The 20,511-nt window shown below is 37.2% G+C and overlaps 1 protein-coding gene across 4 annotated transcripts in view; it reads left to right on the plus strand.

Moving 5' to 3' along the window:
• tsnare1 (T-SNARE Domain Containing 1) overlaps positions 1-20,511 on the plus strand; it is a 147,532-nt gene that overhangs the window by 72,020 nt on the left and 55,001 nt on the right. For 3 of the 4 annotated variants that reach the window (XR_003441073.2, XM_027149940.2, XM_027149939.2), the window contains exons 9-10: positions 9,675-9,747; positions 20,147-20,229. Coding sequence is in view for 3 of the 4 variants with exons in the window: in XM_027149940.2 (XP_027005741.2) it covers positions 9,675-9,747; positions 20,147-20,229 (156 nt within the window). In the remaining variant the exon portion in view is untranslated. Of the gene's footprint in view, positions 1-9,674; positions 9,748-17,581; positions 18,542-20,146; positions 20,230-20,511 lie in introns of those variants that run through there. The other variant, XM_047811776.1, reaches the window with a different exon arrangement.

Raw genomic sequence — 20,511 nt, forward strand, 5'->3', positions numbered from 1 at the left:
CCCCTTATTATAAAATTATTATACTCAATAGAATGACTTACAAACTAATCAATCATATTCACCAAACAAGTCGTGGCCTAATGTGGGGCAAGTCGTGGCCAAATGGTTAGAAAGTCTGACTCGTAATCCTAAGGTTGTGGGTTCGAGTCTCGGGCCGGCCACAACTGAGGTGCCCTTGAGCAAAGCACCGAACCCCCCAACTGCTCCCCGGGCGCCGCAGCATAAATGGCTGCCCACTGCTCTGGGTGTGTGTTCACTGCTGTGTGTGTGCACTTTGGATGGGTTAAATGCAGAGAACAAATTCTGAGTATGGTTCACCATACTTAGCCGTATGTCACTTCACTTTCACGTTACAGTTTTGCATTAATGTCAGTTACCACTTCTGATGGTCACAAGAACATTGAAAATATGGCTGAAATACTTACAAAGCAAAATGCTGTGAACTTATTGTCTAAGTTCTGCTCTTACATGTAATAATGAAAGTAAGCCCCATCATGCTATTATGGCAGATTGAACTTCCCACATTTTACTGCATGTGTGTGCAAAACCTGGATGGTTAGTGATTTAACAAACTCTCCTCTCTCATGTTAAGTATGCTGATGGTGTAACATCAAGGCAGCATACAGCATTTAATATAATAAACCTCTTGACCTATACAAAGATGTCCTTTTCGAAAAGATGACAGTATCTATCCGCTCTTGTCTCAGACAGGCCCCAGTTTCAAAGTTTTTGTGGGTAAAAACGTGTCCAAACTTTAGAACATCAGCAAAAGCATGCTAGCTGGTTTACTTACAAGCTGAATGAATGATTTCATCTTTCAAATATGTAAAATAACGTTTTATTCTGCATTAATAAATATTCAATTCGAGGCATTTCTGCCGTGCAAAATACAGGGGAGAGTCAGTGCAACTAAACTGATTTAGCATTCCACACTGTGATTTACAAAACCTAAAAGTCTATCTTGCTACCTTGCTATCGGTGATTACATGCAAAAATTAATGCAGAGCATGTAATATATTTTCTGTAGCTTACTTCAACGAGAACATTTTTTTTAATTAATAAAGATTTACTTTAAATTACAGTATGACACAACTGGCCATGACAGACACCTCTGATAATAATAGCATTTATATATAGTTTGTGATATATTCTCCTCTTTCAAAATCAGAATCAGAATCAGGTTTATTGGCCAAGTGTGTTGACACACACAAGGAATTTGGTTCCAGCTGTTTGTGAATCTCAAACGTACAGACATAAATAACACTATACTATACAAGTCCAGACAAAACAGACTATATAAGACAATACAGACAATAGACAATAGACAAAATAGACAGTACGAGTATTAGATATGAATACAGAATATATGACTGATCAATTATGTACATAAAGTGTGAGAAGTGCATGGTAGAGCAAATAACAATATTGTGCAATACTAAGCTTTTATGCAATATGCAGCAGCAGTAGTGTGTGTAACACACACAGATGATGTGATGACTGACAGTTCTGATAATGCAGTACTTGTAGATATGAAGCAGATAATATAATTATGGTGAGTCCTTAATCAGGGTGATAAGGGGCCTGGGGAAAGAAACTGTTCCTGGCAGTTTTGGTAAGCAAAGTTCTGTAGTGCCTGGCAGAAGGGAGGAGCTGAAAGAGGTTATGTTCAGGGTGTGAAGGGTCAGTAGCGATTTTTCCTGCCCGGTTTCTGGTTCTTGTATCATCAAGTCCTAGGGAGTGAGCAGGGCGGCACCAATTAATTTTTCTGCTGTTTTTACTGTGTGTTGCAATCTGTTTCAATGACTGCACTGTAGAACAGCATCGACAGCTCTTGTGACAGACCATACTTCCTTAATTGATGTAGAAAATACATCCTCTGGATGACACAGACGAGCATAGGATCATCTGAAAATTTCAGGAGATTAACAGTTGGGTCACTTAAAGTGCAGTCATTAGTATAGATGGAGAATAGAAGTGGGGAGAGGACATATTCCTGAGGAGCTCCAGTGCTGATTGTCCGAATACTGGAGGTAATACCTCCCAGTCTCACCTGTTTTTTCCTGCCTGTCAGGAAGCTGGTGAACAGGAGGGGGAGACCCCGTCTGGCCCAGGAGCTTTCCTTGTCTTCTGTCTCTGAAAGAGCCGATTCAAATCCTCTTCACAAATCGTGAGTGCAACTTGAGTGCTGGGAGGAGTTGTTAAAGGGGTTCCCAGAGGTGTGATGGAGCAGTCAGTGAGCTGGGTTGGATGGGAGGTGTGAAGATATTGTTCTCAAACCTGCAGTAGAAGGTGTTGATTTTGTCAGCCAGGTTTTTGTTTGCTTCAGTGGCGGTGGTGCAGAGCACATACTATGTTGGGGGTGTTTGATCTCTTGTATTTCTTGATGGCTTGCAGGCCTTTCTACAATGATGCAGGATTGTTAGCTGAAAAGCAGGTTTTCAGCTTTGCAGAGTATCTTCTTTTGGCTATTCTGATCTCTTTTTTCAGTAGGTTCCTGGCCTGCTTATACAGAGCTTTGTCCTCCCCTCTGTAGGCATCTTAAGGATAGTAATGTTTTACTTAGCATGGGAACCATTTATTCTGCAGAGCACATAGTATTGTGACGAAGCAACATTTAGATTGTAAAAACTGGTAAAGAAATCCATGCAGCCAGTTCTGCATTACTGACAAGTATGTTCTGATTCTGAGACATCAGGTCAGGTCTTAAGGTTAGTGGGAATGGAACATTGTACCGTAAGGATAGTTAACAACTAAACTAAAACCATGGTCAGCCAAAATCAGCAAGTTTGGCCATGTTGCAGTGTTTTCTATAGCATTGACAACAGAGGGAAAGAATATAGATTTGATAAGTTGTGCACTAATTCTTCCTGACCCAAAGCCTCTGTCTCTGTTCTGTTTTGCCCCTTTTCCACCAGAAAGACCCGGGTACTGGTTCAGAGCTAGCGCTGGTGCTGGTTCAAAGCTGGTTCTACTGGCGAGCCTTCTAAGAACCGGTTTGCCTTTTCATGCCATCACAGAGCCAAGTCTTACATCACTGTATACATGTCATGTTTCCCAGCAACGTTAGCGCAGCAGCAGCAAACACAACATCAACAATGGAGGATGTTGCTTTACTATTAATGCACATTGGCATCCAAATGCAGTGAATCCAACGTGTACGTGTAGCTCCATGTAATTTGTATAAACAGAGGTTGTAATCGTGAAAGTACATAACATTATTTTATCATTAAGAACCACTTTTCCTGGTTCAGAGCCGGTTTGGGTGTCAAAAAAGAAAAGAACTGGTTTCAAGGCTCTGACTCCGAACCAGCACTCAAACTTCCTTGGTGGAAAAGGGGCATTTGTGAACCCAATTTGTGAGCACACTTAGTTCCCTGCCTGTTTACAAATAAATTGACTTTTGCTCTGCTGTAGTTGTTTCAAATGAACTGAAACTCTCTGTGAATTTGCCGCACCCTTGTTTTCAGTTGTTTGATTGCTTCACTATGCAGCTGTTAATGACCTCTTTTGCTATTTTCAAGAGATCTTTTTGGTTATTGTAAAATGCCACTGTGCTGCTGTCAGCTTGCATTAGTACATATGAATTTTTTGGTGTTCGTGAATGGTGCAGTACTAGCTACACAGCTTTTATCTTATGTACATTGATATCCAGATGTCAAATTTTATTTTTCCATCTTCCTTTCCTGTTCAGGGTTGTTCTTTTTGACCCCTTTTCCCCAGCCTTGCTGGAAGGCATCTACTGTTACTAATTCCATTTTTGCTGGAAAGGCATTCAGGCAATACCAAAATGGTCTAAGATGGAACACTCACAGTTTTACTACTAGCATTGCTTAATCTGTACAGGGACAACGTGTGAACACTTATAATGTTCTGATCAAGACAACTTTTGTCCTTTACCAGAAAGGCTGGCATAGACTGAAATTGAGCGTCATGTCTATGAACTGCATGGCCTGTGCAGTTGTCAAATAACAGCTCTCATTATTGACTTCAATCCTTGATCATCCATATGTTAGGATGCTTTGTGTGGCTTGTGACTAGCTGTTGGGACTGTCTACACCAACATTGTCCAGATAACAGACTATGCATAAAGAACAGCACTGTATGGACTCTAAGGCAATTTACTGGATCTACAATTTAAAAAGCTTTTTCAGGCTTCTGTTAACTGACAATTAACTTCAAACCCAAGTAGGACTGAGCTGCATAGCTTCACTCCTGAACACTCTCTCTCTCTCTCTCTCTCTCTCTCTCTCTCTCTCTCTCTCTCTCTCTCTCTCTCTCTCTCTCTCTCTCTCTCTCTCTCTCTCTCTCTCTCTGTCTAGTTTATACATGCCCAGAGACACAGGCATCTATTATATTATACAGGCAATGTGCACTCAAAGTTGTGGGTTTCAGGGCTAAAGGAGGAGAGAAATCATTTGATTCTACATTATAAACCATTTATTCAGCAAGGGCAAAAAGAGACATCTTGTGCTTAAGCTGTTTTCAGGCTTCTTTTTTTCTCCTTGCAGTAAGCATGTGCGTAAATCTGCTTAACAGTTTTTCTGCTGTGGCAGTGACACTGCATTCTGTTGCCCGATGCCTTTGGGCCAGGGCTGGAAATGTGAGGGGAATCTTATATCAGCATTAAACACATTTATATAGAGAAAGGGTGGGGGTTTGGGGTGGGGGCAGTGTAACAGGAGAGAGAAACTCAGAAAAAGAAAAGAGCAAGGGCATGATTTACACAAGTCCATCACCTGTTTCTTCACAAACTAAGATTTTAGACAGAGGACATGCTTTCTTGAAAGAAACACTTACCGTATAAAATGTGTTTCAAATATCTAAGTTATAAAGACAGATTTTGTTTGTAACTCTCAAATTTATAAATCAGTGTTGGCTAGTCTAAGGAAAATGATTATTTCAAGTTTTTAGTCTGATTTCTTTCTCCCCTGCCTCTTCTCTGAACCTCCCCTTTAATCATTTCTTTCACTTTTATTGTGTACTCATGGCATCTGTGCGTCAGTGTAATGCAGTGAAACTAGCTAGTGTTGAAATTAATCTATATGTTTAGCTCTCCGAATATGTATGTCTTTATTTCGTATTAAATGAAATAAATGAATGTGTAATGCTTTGAAATAAAATGTGTAAATATATAATGCTTGAAAAAAAACTGAAAATGTTAATGTTTTTTGAAAATGTTAGGTTAAGTGGTCAGACACTTGGGTTCAACATAGTCTTATAGACAATATTAAGAAATTCAAGCCGTTAAAGGAGTGAAAGTTTTGTTTTAAGAACTGAATAGCGAGCCAGATTAGGGCATTTATCAGCCCAGTTCCAGTTAAGTTCAATATGCATAACACTACTCTAGTTTGGAACCAACTAAGTATCAGCAGCATTAGTGATATGCCGTTACAGTAAAAACTCCTATAAACATGTACACAAGTTACTGCTCATGGCTATGTGCTGAGATTGAGAGTTATCTCTTGTGATGATTGCAACTTAAACAATTAACAGTAGAATTTATTTGGTTTAGTCAATCAAAATTAGTAGGATCACAGTGTAAGATCATTTCTTAAAGAAGAGCCATGACTAAACCCAGAGCAGCAGAAGTACAATCACGAATTGTGCTGTATATGGGTTTAAGTTGCTTTAAATAAACTGTGTTCATATATATTGTCTCACTTAGGGCCCATTGGATGAACGAGCCCCAACTGAGTGGAGAGTGTTTTCAAGGCATTATTACGTTTCACCATTGTCCTTGCCTAGAAACTTATTTCCTTGTGTGGTTCCTTATTTCTTTACTTCCTTGGTGTGCACTTTATTCTGACAAGAGAAGGTAATTTATCATACCAAGTTCTCCTATTTTGCTGCACATTGATTTACTGACATTCTGATGATGTGCGGATTTTATTTTTTATGTTTATTTATTTTCTTTTAAACATTACAACAAAGAAAGGGTAATAACACTAAAAATTTAATTGCTATCTTAAGTTGTTTTTTCAGTAATTACTATGAAAAGAAGGTTTAAAAAATGTAAAGAGAAACAACTGATGCCTTCCTGATACTATTTTCATCTTAATTACTTAAACAAAAATAAATAAATAAATAAATAAACAAACAAATAAATAAATAAATAAATAAATAAATAAATAAATGCCTTATAGCATTTATAACCTATAATAAATTACATCATATTTACAAGGAGGATGCTTATATACTGGTTTGTTTAGTTTAACCACAGCAAAATGTGCTGTTCACCAAAATCATTATGAGTTCAGTCTCCAAGTAATGAAAAATGACAGGTAGACCAATTATTTTGCCAATGCTAAACTTTTTTAATCTTAATTTGTATCTTAAGTGATCACCTTTGCACTGTATAATCAAAGCTTAGGCAGATGAAAGATATGAAAGCCATTTTTTCTCATATTTAGCTTTTTCCCTGTTCTTTTATAGTACTTCACTCACTATGTTATACTCAGTTTGATGTTCAGAGTTGATTGCCTGGCAGCCTGAGTGAGCATTTTACACTGGGGCTATTATGGAACTTAAAACCTTTGAATTACAGTTTACTCCCATATGTATTTTATGGTTCAGTAGGAGTGATTCTCTCTCTCTCTCTCTCTCTCTCTCTCTCTCTCTCTCTCTCTCTCTCTCTCTCTCTCTCTCTCTCGCTCTCTCACTCTCTCTCTCTCTTGCTCTCTCACTCTCTCTATCATCTATCCATATCATCACACCCAGTATAATATTTTCAACTATGGGAAATAGACGTAAGACCTTTGACATACTGTGCAAAAAATCAGAAATAAAATCACAGCCATCAAATTAAACTTGTTCGATGTGAATGTCAGCATTTTGCAAGCCATTCTGTGTTAGCACATGAACACCCTATGCTGATCCCATCGATCCATGCAGGTGCAATCATGGTTGATTTAAAAATGCTTTATTAGAGTGATTATATATCCACACAGAGAAACGTTTTCTATTCAAAATGATTTGAATGAATATTTGACAAGAAAATTACACCTGTTAAAATAAAATTAAGACATTCAAGAGTGTTTTTGTTTCTACAATTCATTAATTGCAGCAGTATTGCTCACACAAAAGGGCCGTTTGCATCCATTAGTGTATAGTAAGCTGTGGATCACTGTGATGAATGTGGGTGTTATGTAAATGATGTGTTTAATTGGGCTACAACATAAAGCAGAATGGAAAGAAAACAAATCGAGGAAGAGCTTAAGGAGAGGGACAGGAAAGAGAAAATGTGGATAGAAAAAAAACAAAAAAAAATTGCAGCCTTAAAGTAGGAATTTACCAGGAAATGTGATGATGCAGTTGCTTTGATGCCCGATGACGCCTGAGATAGGCACAGGCTCCCCATGACCCGATTAGTTCGGATAAGCAGTAGAAAATGAATGAATGAATGAATGAATGAATGAACAAATGAATGAATGTTATGCAGTTAGTATGAAGGGTCCGCAGTGAAATAGTTAAAAACAACCGTAACACTGTAGTGCAACATGTGCACTTACATGAAACTTCTGTTTGTAACCGCTTGTGTCCCCTAAACTCTTATCTACATTGCCACCTTTTTCTTCCTGGACTCCTTAATATCTCAGATGGTCCTGTGAAGGTTTATACTCTCATATCCTCTCTTTTTCAGACTCATCTCCTGTCACTTCTGTGACTCCTGTGGGTATGGAGGTGTCATCCTTCTCCTGCATGAAAGTTTTCTTTTTCTTTCTGAAATCGCGTGCCTTATCGACCCACACATTTAATCGTGTGGATGCGAAAACTCCTGACACTCAGATTCTACTGTGTGTGTGTGTGTGTGTGTGTGTGTGTGTGTGTGTGTGTGTGTGTGTGTGTGTGTGTGTGTGTGTGTTTAGTGTGCTGCAATCTTTCCCTCTATGTCAGATGAAGCAGATATCCGGCTCTCACACTGACATTTTGCGTCTAATGAAACAATGAGAGAACCTCCATGCCCTATTTAGTCGTCTCTCTCTTTTACTCTGCCTCCCTCCTTCCCTCCCTTCCCAACCCACAGACACAATAACAACAGGATGAGTGACAGAAGCCACAGGGATGGCATTAGGAGCAAATAGACCTCCTGTCTGATATCATTCAGTGTATTATGTTTACATTGTTGTTTTGTCTTTTCTATTGTATCTCAAAAGTTAACAAGGAAGTTAATGTGCTGTGAGGAAAGGCTGTGTTATATTCAATCATTAACATTACTCTGTTGCATGCATGATTCGGATTGGTCACAAAGTTGATTCTTATTATTCTTATTATTATTTCCACTTGCAGGGTTCAATCTACTATGCTACTGTTTTGTCACAACCTACACAGGGACTTGTATTGCAGATACATAAAAACGATTTTATTACTATTATTATTTTTTTTAATGGAGTCTCCAGTGTCAGGGTTTGGAAACCTTCAAAAGTAAATCTGTAATTCTTACATTTCCCAACATGGGAAAGTCTTTAGATTATGCAGGTGTTGTTTTCTCAGTAACATAACAAGCTGCAGTTTTTGAGGAAAAAAAACAACAACCCACGAACAAACTCAAAACAAAATTATGTGTGTTGTGTTTACTCACTAAAAATTGGAAACCATGGGAAATTTCTTTGGTATAAAACAAAACACTTGGGAACATGCTGTTATTGGAAAATAATCCATGTCAGTATGGTAACGGTTTTCAACACTGCCTTTTTATTGCCTCTAAGCAAAGAGTCTGGACTAAAGCAAATATCTTCTCTTAGTCATCTAAGCTTTACTAGTGGCAACTAAACAGTATATGCAGAATATAACTTCATGGCTGTCGTAGGCTGGAGCACATCAGCCGCCATGGCTAGCGAGTTTTACCCTAGGTGTTAGGGCACAGAGCACTAGAGCACTCTACTAATCAATATGTTCATACTCTTCACACTCTCAATTTATCACTTTCTCCTTTTTTTTGCATCTTGCTCTCTTTTTTCTAGCTTCAAAATATCCTCAAATCCCTCCCTAATAAGTAACCAAAAGAATGCTTAACTCTTTATCATTTGACAAAATGAATTCGACTGGCACTGGCAGGTAAAATAAATATGTTGTCAAGCCATTCCTGTGTGACTGACTAGACTGCCCAAAAACAAATGCAAAAAAGTCTTTAGCAGCGTGGGGTTTGCCAGAGGCCATTTTGGCTCCAGCCAGATGGTATTTGCCAAGAGCTAGAAGGGCTGCCAGTTTCCCAAACAATCACGGCCACCTGTGATGAATGGCTCAGTGGCCACAGCAACACCGGCCCAGCTGCAGGCGCACAGGCTGTGGATGGAAGCGAGGGGAAGCTGCGAGGGAACGATAGATTAAACAGGATTTAGATGCTTTCATGTTGCGTTAGGCCTAGGCTGAAAAAAAGTCATGTTTACTGCAGCTTGAAAATGGATAAAAGAAAAAAACACAAGACTGGGAGATTTTTATGGGTTTGCTCTCCTTTGGATAAACGTAGCTGCAAAGTTTCACTAACACTTGACTGTTTATTGATCTGCAGTAATCTCTCATCACTGCGGTTGAGTATCCTAAACACACTAACCATCCTTTTCTCTCCTTTATTTTTGCAGAAAGAATAGTTCATATTTCTTAATCTTTGCTGTGTGTAGACTTAACCTACAGTCTTTGTTTTGATTTTGAATTTGTGTTTTTTTTTTTCTCTTCAGAGAGATATGCTGGATGTGAACCAGATTATGAAAGACTTGGCCAGCATGGTGCATGAACAAGGAGACACAATAGGTGAGATTTTAATTATGTCTGCCCATGCTTGATGTGTTTGTGTTTCCATGTCTGAAGTGAGGACTACTTTGTGTTAAACTAGTTAGGCCTGTTATTGACAATCACTCCTCCTCATCTGTCTTTGTTCTCAAACTCCCTGCTGCACAGGAGTGGAGGAAAAGAAGACACTGACACTCGATAATGATTCAGTTGACTCAATACATCAGAGACAGAGCGTGCTGAAGTGTTGTCTCAGATCAGATCTGTGGGGATACAGAGAGAACACTGAGTTTGTGAATTAGTGAGGACACTGGTTATACGATGCACACGAAAAAAGAGCCAGGGGAACGTCTAAGGGTGCTTTCACATCTGCCTTGTTTAGTTCGGTTGAATCGTACCAGAGTTCGATTGCTCATTTTGTCCGGTTCGTTTGGGCAGGTGAGAATGCAGCAATCTAACTCTGGTGCGCACCAAAAGCGGACCAAACAAGCGTACCGAGTCCTCCTTTCAAACGAACTCTGGTACGGTTCGTTTGTGGTGAGAACACGGTCCCAAGATTGAATAGAACTAACTACAAAACGTATTGCGCATTTTGGACTAAACCAGCTGCCGTAGTGGGTCGTTGGCAATATTTTCGGAAGATAAGCAAACGTAATGCTCGCCGCCTCCTGAAGTGTCTTGCGATGCGTCTTCGCCGTTTGCAGTGCAATGATATTTTCATGCCGCATCCATGCTTCATTCTGAAAATTAAGACTTTGCATAGAATGCTGTATACAAGCGATGTAGTAGATTACAACCACGAACATAACTGAAGCACGCAGTCGTCTCTCCATGGTGTACTGTATGCTGTATTTTCCTCTTTTTGTTTACTTCTGGAGTTTCGATGAAATTTCCCGCACGTTTATTCTGACCAATCGAGAAGCAGTTTAGGAAATACGCTCAAAGACATGTGGCCAATGAGTGATGTGGATGTTATCACATGACTGCATTTTGGTTCTTTTCAACTGGTGTGGAACAGAACGATCAGTGTGGTGTGAAAAGGAACCATAACTGCTAAAAAGCTACAATGTATCATTTTTTGCTTTTGGTCCAGACCAAATGAACTGAACTATAGGTGTGTAAGCACCCTAAGACAAAAAGGAGGTATTTCATTACATTTTTATATGTGTGTCTTTATTTATCTTTATCTGACATGGTATTGTCAACAACAATTATGATTAGCAAGATACGCATCGTGTCAAACTAATTTTGCTTTATGCATTGGAGAAATATGGGTTTAAATATTCATACTTGTTCATAAACATATTAAAGAAAATCATCTAAATAATATTAGTCATTTTGTAGTAATTTATCTAAAATTACTGAAGAATTCTTAATGCTTCGCTAAATGTGTGGCAAGGTTACAAACTAGCATAAGTAACTAGGTAAAGTTAGTAAAACATTAAGTAAATTAATAAAATATTAAGTCAAACATTTCCAAGACATTTTGGTAAACTATATACTATTTATATTTTGTAGTAGATGGCGAGGTACGTAAATGAAAGGAGAAAGTCGAATGACTGTGACGTAAAAGAGTTCTCACAGACAACTTCACAGTACACCTTTAAGCGGTCTGTGCAAAAATTATATGAACACCTGACTATCAGCACGGTGCATTCACTCAAAAGGACGCTAAGAAGAGCTAACAATTGTTTCTTATATACTGTACCAGCCTGGTTTGCACAAAGGTTTTGCACAGAATTCAATTTAATTATATTTCATATGAATGAAGTTATAAGAAAAGCTATGAGCAGAAACCCTACCCCACACTCTAACCTTAACCGTTTATCTCCATTTATATGCATCGGCCTTTATTATTTTATTCATTGCTTTTGAAGAGAGTCATATTCATTTGCCAATTGTAAGTCAAAACACTGGAATGTGAATATTCCACAAGGAAGCATTCAGCAAAAGTTCCCTATTTAAGATGAAATTATTAACTTAAATTAAAACCACCATACTTTATCCAGCCCCTTAGAGACATATTGCAATGCTGTCCCTATTGGAAAATTAATCCATTTATATTCTAATTGGTACCTACCGGTCATAGTGTCCTTTTGTCTCAAAATTTTAATTAATCCTCTGTGTCCAATACTTCTACTAGTAGATGAATAGATGGCAAATTCCTCAAGGAGACTTTAAGGATATGCCTTTGTAATAAGATGCACTCTAAATATATCTACTCAGGGTTGCATGACTGTTCACTTTCACTTCATTTTTAGTCGCGTAAAGTTACTTAATCATTACTGCCTGTTACAACAGGCAGTTTACAAATTACTGTCAGTAACGAAAATTAATTAGTGCAACGGATTAACGAAACCTGTGTATCGCTAATTTATGAAATAAATTATTATTTCATTATTTATTTCATATTATACTATTTATGTGTAAACTCTTGAAATTCGTGAAACGAAATGCATTCATCTGGATGACCTGGCAACTCACTCTGCAGAGTGGACGATACAGTTGCATTTAGGTTATTAGTTGCAATCCCTAATATATACACACACTCATAGGGCTTTCTTTGAAGACAGGTTGAAATAAAGATGAAGCAAAGTAAAATATGTCTTCCAAATTTGATCTTCAGTTACGACACTTAGACAATGAGAAATATCAAAAGACTCTTTATTCCTTTATTCATTTTCCATAACTGTAGAAATCAAAATATAATGTAACTGTGAAAGTCTCTGAACAGATCAGGTTGCAAAGCAAGAGTACAATAAAACGGAGCAATAAAGTGCATTTGGCTTTTTCAAATATTTGGCCTTTTCAACCATTCTTTTAGCTCTTCATCTTACCCTTACCATTCTTCCTTTTGTGGCTTTCTGTCAGTAGGACAGCTTGCTGAAGACCGTGTGTTGTCAGTCGAACATATATAGAGTTAATTCAAGACAGTAAAGAGATTCTCTGCCCACGCTTCCTCTATTTTTTATCTTCTTCAACACATGCAGAAGAAAGTCTGGCAGACGTGAATGAAAATTTAACAAAAAGGAAATTTATGGAAGGAATAATTGAACAAAGAACTGTAGCTTCTGGTTTCCCCTTTCAGTTTCATCTTTATTCTGTATAAATCAAAAGCAGTTTTTCCCCCCCCAAAAAAAATAAAAAATTAAAAGATTACTGTTCATACTTTGTGCTTCTCGATACTGCTCAGGTCAGATTATTAATAGGTCGAGGGCAGTACAGTGGGTTGTGTAGTCTGTGTAGGCAAGTATGTACGTAAGGGGGAAAAAAATACAACAATTTAATAATCCAAGAAAATCATTCCGAATCACGAGACAGAATCAACGTATAAATCAAAAACAGGAAATAGGTCAGGTGGTCAGGTAGGTCATTGGCAAACAGTGCAGTGCGGTTGAGACAAGAATAAAAAAAAAGGTGATTTAATAGACGGACATATGTAAGGCACACTGATCATTACTTCTCAAAGTTTATTGTGAATGAATGATTCTTTTATACAGTGAGTGTGTGGGTGTTTAATTGGCAACAGGTGTGTGTGTGTGTGTGTGTGTGTGTGTGTGTGTGTGTGTGTGTGTGTGTGTGTGTGTGTGTGTGTGTGTGTGTGTGATTAGATCTCTGGAAGACTGTAAATGTGCAGGTGGTGTGTAGAGCTAGGGATTGTGTTTGTACTGTAGGTGGTGATGAGTTCTAGAAGTTGGAGTTCACAGGCAGCGTTGACGTGCTATGAAAATGCATTAAAAGACCTTCAACCAAAAAGGGTATTCAGAACTTCATTAAGATTTTGAATACAATTTTATTTAATTCTCCTTGGAATATTAACTAGTAGTGGTCGAATGGGACAATCTAATTTTTGCTTCTAACATTTGGTCAAAGTATTATTATGCAGTTCATAGAAAAAGAGCACATAAATGGTAATGTTGACAAACGCATGTTTGTATTTTTATGTTAAAAAATTTAAATTTGATCCGTTTCAGCCTGCATGACATGATTCAGAAATGTATAATATTTTAAAAATGTAATTATTAATTACAATTAAAATATGGTACATTTTCACAAGATTTTGTATAGATAAATATACAGTATGTAGATAAATGAAGAACTTCTGATTAAATGCTTCTAGGCAAGTGTAGTGAGCACTGATGATGAATATAGAGCAAAACTCTTGATGGACGCATTGTGGTGCACAAAGGCTTTACAAGAGCTCTGAGTCATTGCAGGAACCTGCATTCGACAAGTAAAAATCAGAGGACGCAATACAACACAGAAACTGATGTCTATGCCAAGGTCAGTTCAGTCTGTCCAATTTCCTTGGATCAATACACAGTAAAGTGTCTTAAATAATTAGTGACCGTTTTCATATAAACCTGTTAAAGATTCTAACCCAGTTAACACAATGCATAATACCAACAACCTAATAAATTACCGGAACTTTATTAAAATATCAACCATTTGTGTTTATTTTTTAAAATATATAATATGCACATGCAGTAGACTATAAACGTTGATTATTATTTGGTTTTTCTTTCATTTTAATTGAATAGAACAGTTTCTATTTCTTGATGTTCAGTGGATCAGCTATCAGGTGACTTTTAACTCATCCTTAGTCCTGCTGTTGAAAGATACATAAATCTCATTTTATATGTTGTAAATCAGTTCATAAGCTGCTTCAGGAGAGTCTAAAATGGTTTGTAATATGTCTAATAGCCAGTAGCAGAATAAAGAGTTTCCTAACCCTAACCCTAGGCAGCAAGCAAGAACTTAATTATGGGAAATGATACGGTGTATTATAGTTCACGTCTGTAGTGGATGTGTCGTGCTGCTTATTAAGCACACACGCACACACACACACAAAATAGGACATGTACAGAATAAAATTGTTATTTTGACTACATAGTCTTTTTTAGGTAAAGCTTCATAATTTTGTTTTATGTATTTGTCAGAATGAATGAACAAAAGGAATATTTCTGCAGTAAAGTGTCAGATGAATCTGGCTACTGGAGGTTTTTTTTATTTTGTTCTTTCTGAAACATTTGTTTTAAACCAAAAAAAAAAGAAAAAACCCACGAAAACATGAACAGATATATCTAGGGGGAGGGAAAAATACAGGGCAGAGACATTTTTTTTGTCTTCTTCTTTCAACTGCTCCCTGTTCGGGGATGCCACAGTGGATCAAGTGGTCTGCATATTAGATTTGGCACGGGTTTTACACTGGATGCAACCCTACCATTTTACGGGTTTAGGACTGGCCCTGAGAGTTCGGAATTGAACCTGGTCCATGGCAATGACAGCATGGGATCCTACCGCTGGACCACCTGGGGGCTCTTAAAATGCTGCTCCACATATACTGTAGTTGTAAATTGTATAAATTTTGTACAATTGTTCAAAGATATCCAAGGATCAATATCCAAGGATCAATAAGCAGATGCTAGTAACTCTCTTTAAATTTAAATTTTACATTTATATTTTAAATTTATTGGGTTTGGAGAATGTGGGTGGAAATAAAGCATATGAGACTGAAAGATTATTATTATTATTATTATTATTATTATTATTATTATTATTATTATTATTATTATTATTATTATTATTGATGTTGTTATTAATGAACAAAAACAAAACTTTTTTGTTTTTATCCTCTTTTTTTTTCTTAAAGAGGAAACATTTAATTCTACCAAAGTATCCAGGTCATAACTTAAGAGTTGGATAATGCAGGTTTTATGATGTTTGGACTGGAATCAGTCAATCAAATTTGGCAAACAATGATATCTAACTGTTGGTTTGACATAAAAAAAATCTCGTCACCCTTGAAAACATGAGCCCCACATGTGTGTTTATTAAGTCCAATACAAACAACGGTTCAGTGGATGACAGTTTGTATAGTATATGGGTTTGTGTGGATGGTGTATGGAATTGGTGGAGGGTGGACAGGCCAAGATAAACATATCAAGGAAGCTTAGATTAGGGCTTCTAACCGGCTGACTGGCTGTAACAAAGCCTCTACTCTTGTGCTGTGACAGGCTTCAGAAAACTACAGGTCATGTTGTGCTGCTGCTGCTGCTGCCACCACACACACACACACACACACACACACACACACACACACACACACACACACACACACACAAAGGTGAACTAGACATACCAAGTCAAACACACAGGTGTGTGTAGGGATGACAAAAAGTTGTGCATGAACTTTGTAAAACATAATATTCTTATTTGTGTGTGTGTTCAACTTGGTGTCTAGTTCACCTTCATATGCTCTTCGCTGATACAGCTGATATGCCCTCATGGACACATGGACTATGCTTATTAACTGACTAAAAGGTGCTCCAAGCCAATTAGGCATATGTTTTATGACTTAGCCTGCTGCCTCCCTAAATGATTGTTTGTTTGATTAGTTTTGCCCCATTTTTGAGCCATTTGCACCATTCAAGAACGTTTGTGCATGTGTAAGTGAGTGCCCGAGGAGTTTTCAGATAAGAGCTCATTTTATTTAGAGTCATTTGGAGAATTTGTTCTTGTAATTCCTTAATGAATTGGGGATGTTGAGCTTGAGGAAATTAAAAAGCATCAGTCATTGTATTGCATTTCTGTAGCTTGTGTTATGAACATTTTCACAGCTAATAACTTTATTTCGCTCTGCCTATGCATGCAAAAGGCTTCATTAAAAGTGTGGGAAGTATAGAGGGGTGACCAGGTGAGAGCAGATGTGAATATTTTGTAACATCATTAACATCCAAACTACATACCTTTAATAATTTGATGCTCCTGCTTGCAAAGTTGTCAGCTCTACAAATGAAATAAATAATGCTAAATGCCATTGTCTATGCAATATGAATAATTCAGGTGGTTAAGAGAGTGAACATAACATGTTGTGAATGGTTTTCTGTGTTTATAGCTATTGTAATAAAAGTTGCTTACTACAGTGCTCCCAGTGGTGTTAGACATGACTCACTGTGACCACAAGGTTTGTTTAACTTTGTATGGTATTCCCCAATATCATACTTCAATCTAATGACCCAGAGCACTCAGCCTAACAATAGTGAGATGTCACCTATCCTGCAGGGTCTTCATATCACACATGTCTGGTGATCCATCAAACCCACACCTCATTCTCCACTCTTGCTTATTGAAATATTGATTGATTATATGACAGCACAATGTGTCATCTTCCTTTCGTGGTTCTAAGAGCCTCATTCTTCATTTTATTTTGCTGGCTTCTTACAGGTACAGTAATTGGTCATGGATGATGGATCAGTGATAAAAAAAAGGGATAGGAGGAAGTACTTAATCCAAGAGGGTCAGGCTGGTCATTTGCACACACACACACCCACACGCTCATGTAAAATCCAGATAATTTCAGTTCTTGCCTTTCCGAATATGCTGTTTTTGATGTAACTTACTGAGACCTTTTGACCAAGCTCCTCTGTCATGCTAAAAGTTCATGACCTTACTGGCATTAGTGAGAGACCACATACTGTAGGGTAGGCTAAGCAAAGATAAATTAGTACAAAAAAGTACAATGAAGCAGAAAAAGTCTACCACTAAAGCTGTTAAGCTCAAAATGGTTTTAAAAAGTTTGGAAAAAAAACCTTTAATATAATATATAAAATTGCAGCCCGAATGCATGCCCAGAATTTCAGCAGATTAAACCGAGCTTAGAAAAATACAGTAGCAGCACTGAATAACATGCACTATATGGCCAAAAATATGATACCTGACACCTATACTGTGTGTTTCTTCCCTAAACTGTTGCCAAAAAAGTAGAAGCACACGACTATATAGAATGTTTTTTATGCTGTATCGTTAAGAATTGCCTTCACTGGAACTAAGATGTCAAAACATGTTCTGACAGGCAATGCCCATATGAGGTCCATGAAGACGTGGTTTGTCAAGGTTGGTTCAGAAGAACCGAAGATGCCTGTACAGAGACCTAATCTCAACCCAACAATACAGTTGTCATGAACTGGAATGCTGACTGCACCCCAGGCAGACTGAAATCAGTGCTTGAACTTACTAATGCTCTTGTGGCTTAATGAGAAAATAAGTCTGGAATAGAATCTTAAACAAACTCTTATTTGTTTGATGGTCAGGTGCCCACAGAGGTGGTCAACCTCTGACCATATAGTGTATAAAAAATACACTGTATGTGTTACTTTTGGTAATCAGCAATGTTTGCTCTATCGCCATATTTGCTAATTGTAAATAAATTTATCACTATAAATCTGTTTTGCCTATGTGGGGCATTTTAAAGCATAGACTGTCAGAAATAGATCTAGTAATCTTATATTTGGTTTATAATAATTCGAGGAAATACTAAATACGTTTGACTATAATTAAGACGTTTTCTCCGGCTAAGGTTACGTTGCTATAGTTCAGAGACATTGTGACTTCGTTAGAAGATCCCCTGTTGAAGCTTGTGGTGGCCAATCAAATGCATGTATGCTAATTATTTACACGAAGGCAACTCATTGAGGCAGGAAAGAGCTTTCACAGGCTTTCACAGATTATTTTATTTCCCATATTCACACTGATTAATGAACTGAGTGCATGGCTTAAAAGCAAACAAAAAAAAAACTGATTAAATAAGCAGACACCTGGGCACAGAATTGAGTTTATTCTGCACATCTAGTACACTCTCTTTTTGCAATCTAACCTCCAGAATGTGTGGACTGTATTAATATGTTTTATGACACATTGTTAAACGATCAATATACATCATATGACACGCTAATGAGATTCCGTTGATAGGCTTCTAAATGACAGATTATAGATAATCTGTAGAGTGTCTAAACTGGACAATAATTGAATAACGGGATAGTAACTGTTATTGTTTAACATCTGGATAAAATGCCAAATAAAAGCCTATGATTCTCAGTCTGTTTGACTCTCCCTGTATGTCACTGTATCTCTCCTTGGCATGGCAGCAACAGAGAACACAACCAAATCAAATCAGAAAAGATAAACAAAACATCATTAGTTCTAGCAGCCAGACGGAGGTGAAGTCTGAGCGTTTGCTGCTGCCGAGCCTGCACTGCTTTAACCCTGCTGTAACTCATTCACTTCTGCCTTAGTTGTGCCCCCATGTGTGCTGAACCACACATTTGTTTTTAATTGGGAAGGGAATTGAGTTTGCATTTGAATCAAAGTTCTCACTTGGTAGAATAAGTACATGTGCATTGGTACAAGACAACTCATTTGGATTATTCAAAACTAATAAATGGATGCCTTTCACGTAAATTAAGAAAGCAAGAGCACAACCTGGCTTTTGTGCATTTCTCGTCTATTTTCATCAGGTAGACTTAAATTTCCAAGACATCAAGCCATTTTTGTTTCCCTTATTGTATAGTGACATCATCATTTAAAAGGGCACCGATATTTCACAAACATTCAATTTAAATGTCATGATCAAATTTAATCTTGAAATATATCAGATGCAGATATTAATGCGATGGAAACCTTATTTCAAATCAGTGCAATGTGAAACACAAAATACAGCATTACAGACTCAGTTATGGTCATCTGCACTCTAGAAAATGTTTGAAGTCGATTTAATTCTTCCTTGAAAGGATGATAAAAATGAAGTACTTTGTAAAAGGTTAGAATAAAGAAAGTACTGGTCTGTGTTGGTGGATCAAATATTTAAGTTTGGACCTACAGTATTAACCCTATCATTAATGGGAGTGCTTTGGAAAAATTGATCTTTTCTTTATCCTGTAGAAAATCTCAGAGTTCCAATGTTGAATTATCCATCTGAATATCAGTGGCTTTCTGTTAGACATATAGTGCACTACATGGAGAAACCGTTATTTCATGCCAAACATAGTGAACCAACATTTGTGATTCTGCCATTTTTGCCCCTCAAAAATTAAAACACAGATATAAAATTTATTTTTTTTTTTTTTGATTATCTGTTAATTATTTTCCAGACGATAAAGCCATCGCATAACCAGAGGTCATATGCCAAATTTATCAGCTTCAAATGGTATTAGATTTTAAGAGACTACACATATATCTCTTATTTTATTTAATTTGTATTAAACCATATGTTAAGTAGTGTATTTGATCATATGACAAGTTAAGAAGAAGTGCTAGAAATTCACCTTTCATCCAAGCTTAACCTGCTGTATGCTGTATCCTTCACATGTGTCTGCAAGGCATGTGAAGAAAAAATGCAGCATTTCCAAATAGTATTAGGTGTATGAGCATGTCTTTATTATAGTCATGTATCAAATGTGCCTGACGGATATAAATGTGTGACAAATTTCACCACCTGAAGGAGTAAACTGAACAATGCAAAACAGTACCATGTTGATCTTAACAACCAAGTTAGTTTCCAGAACTAATTGCTGTACTGCAGAAAACATGCATAATAAATCTGTTGGTATGTTTTTTCTTGTTTTTTTTTTTTTTTTTACAGACAGCATTGAGGAATACATTCAGACAACTTCATCACATGTGGAATCTGCTAACCAGGAGCTTGCTAAGGCCAGCCATCACCAGGTACAATTTCAATGGTAGATTTCAGATTAAAATGAATTAAATTATGTATGACTTGTATAGTGGGTGAAAAAAAAAACAATAAAAAAAAAATTCACACCCTGACAACATGTCCAAAGTGTACACTTGGTGTAGGACCTCAGGGCTTTTGTCTTTAATTTTTATAGATGATAATTTGATGGTACAAAGATAACAGAGCAGACTGAAGTTCAGCTGTAATTTACTGTACTGGTTTTATAAAATTCTTTCATGCTATCTTCTAAATAGATGCCAGTAGGTGGATTG

Source organism: Tachysurus fulvidraco, chromosome 3, assembly GCF_022655615.1.
Source record: "Tachysurus fulvidraco isolate hzauxx_2018 chromosome 3, HZAU_PFXX_2.0, whole genome shotgun sequence".
NCBI lineage: Eukaryota > Metazoa > Chordata > Actinopteri > Siluriformes > Bagridae > Tachysurus > Tachysurus fulvidraco.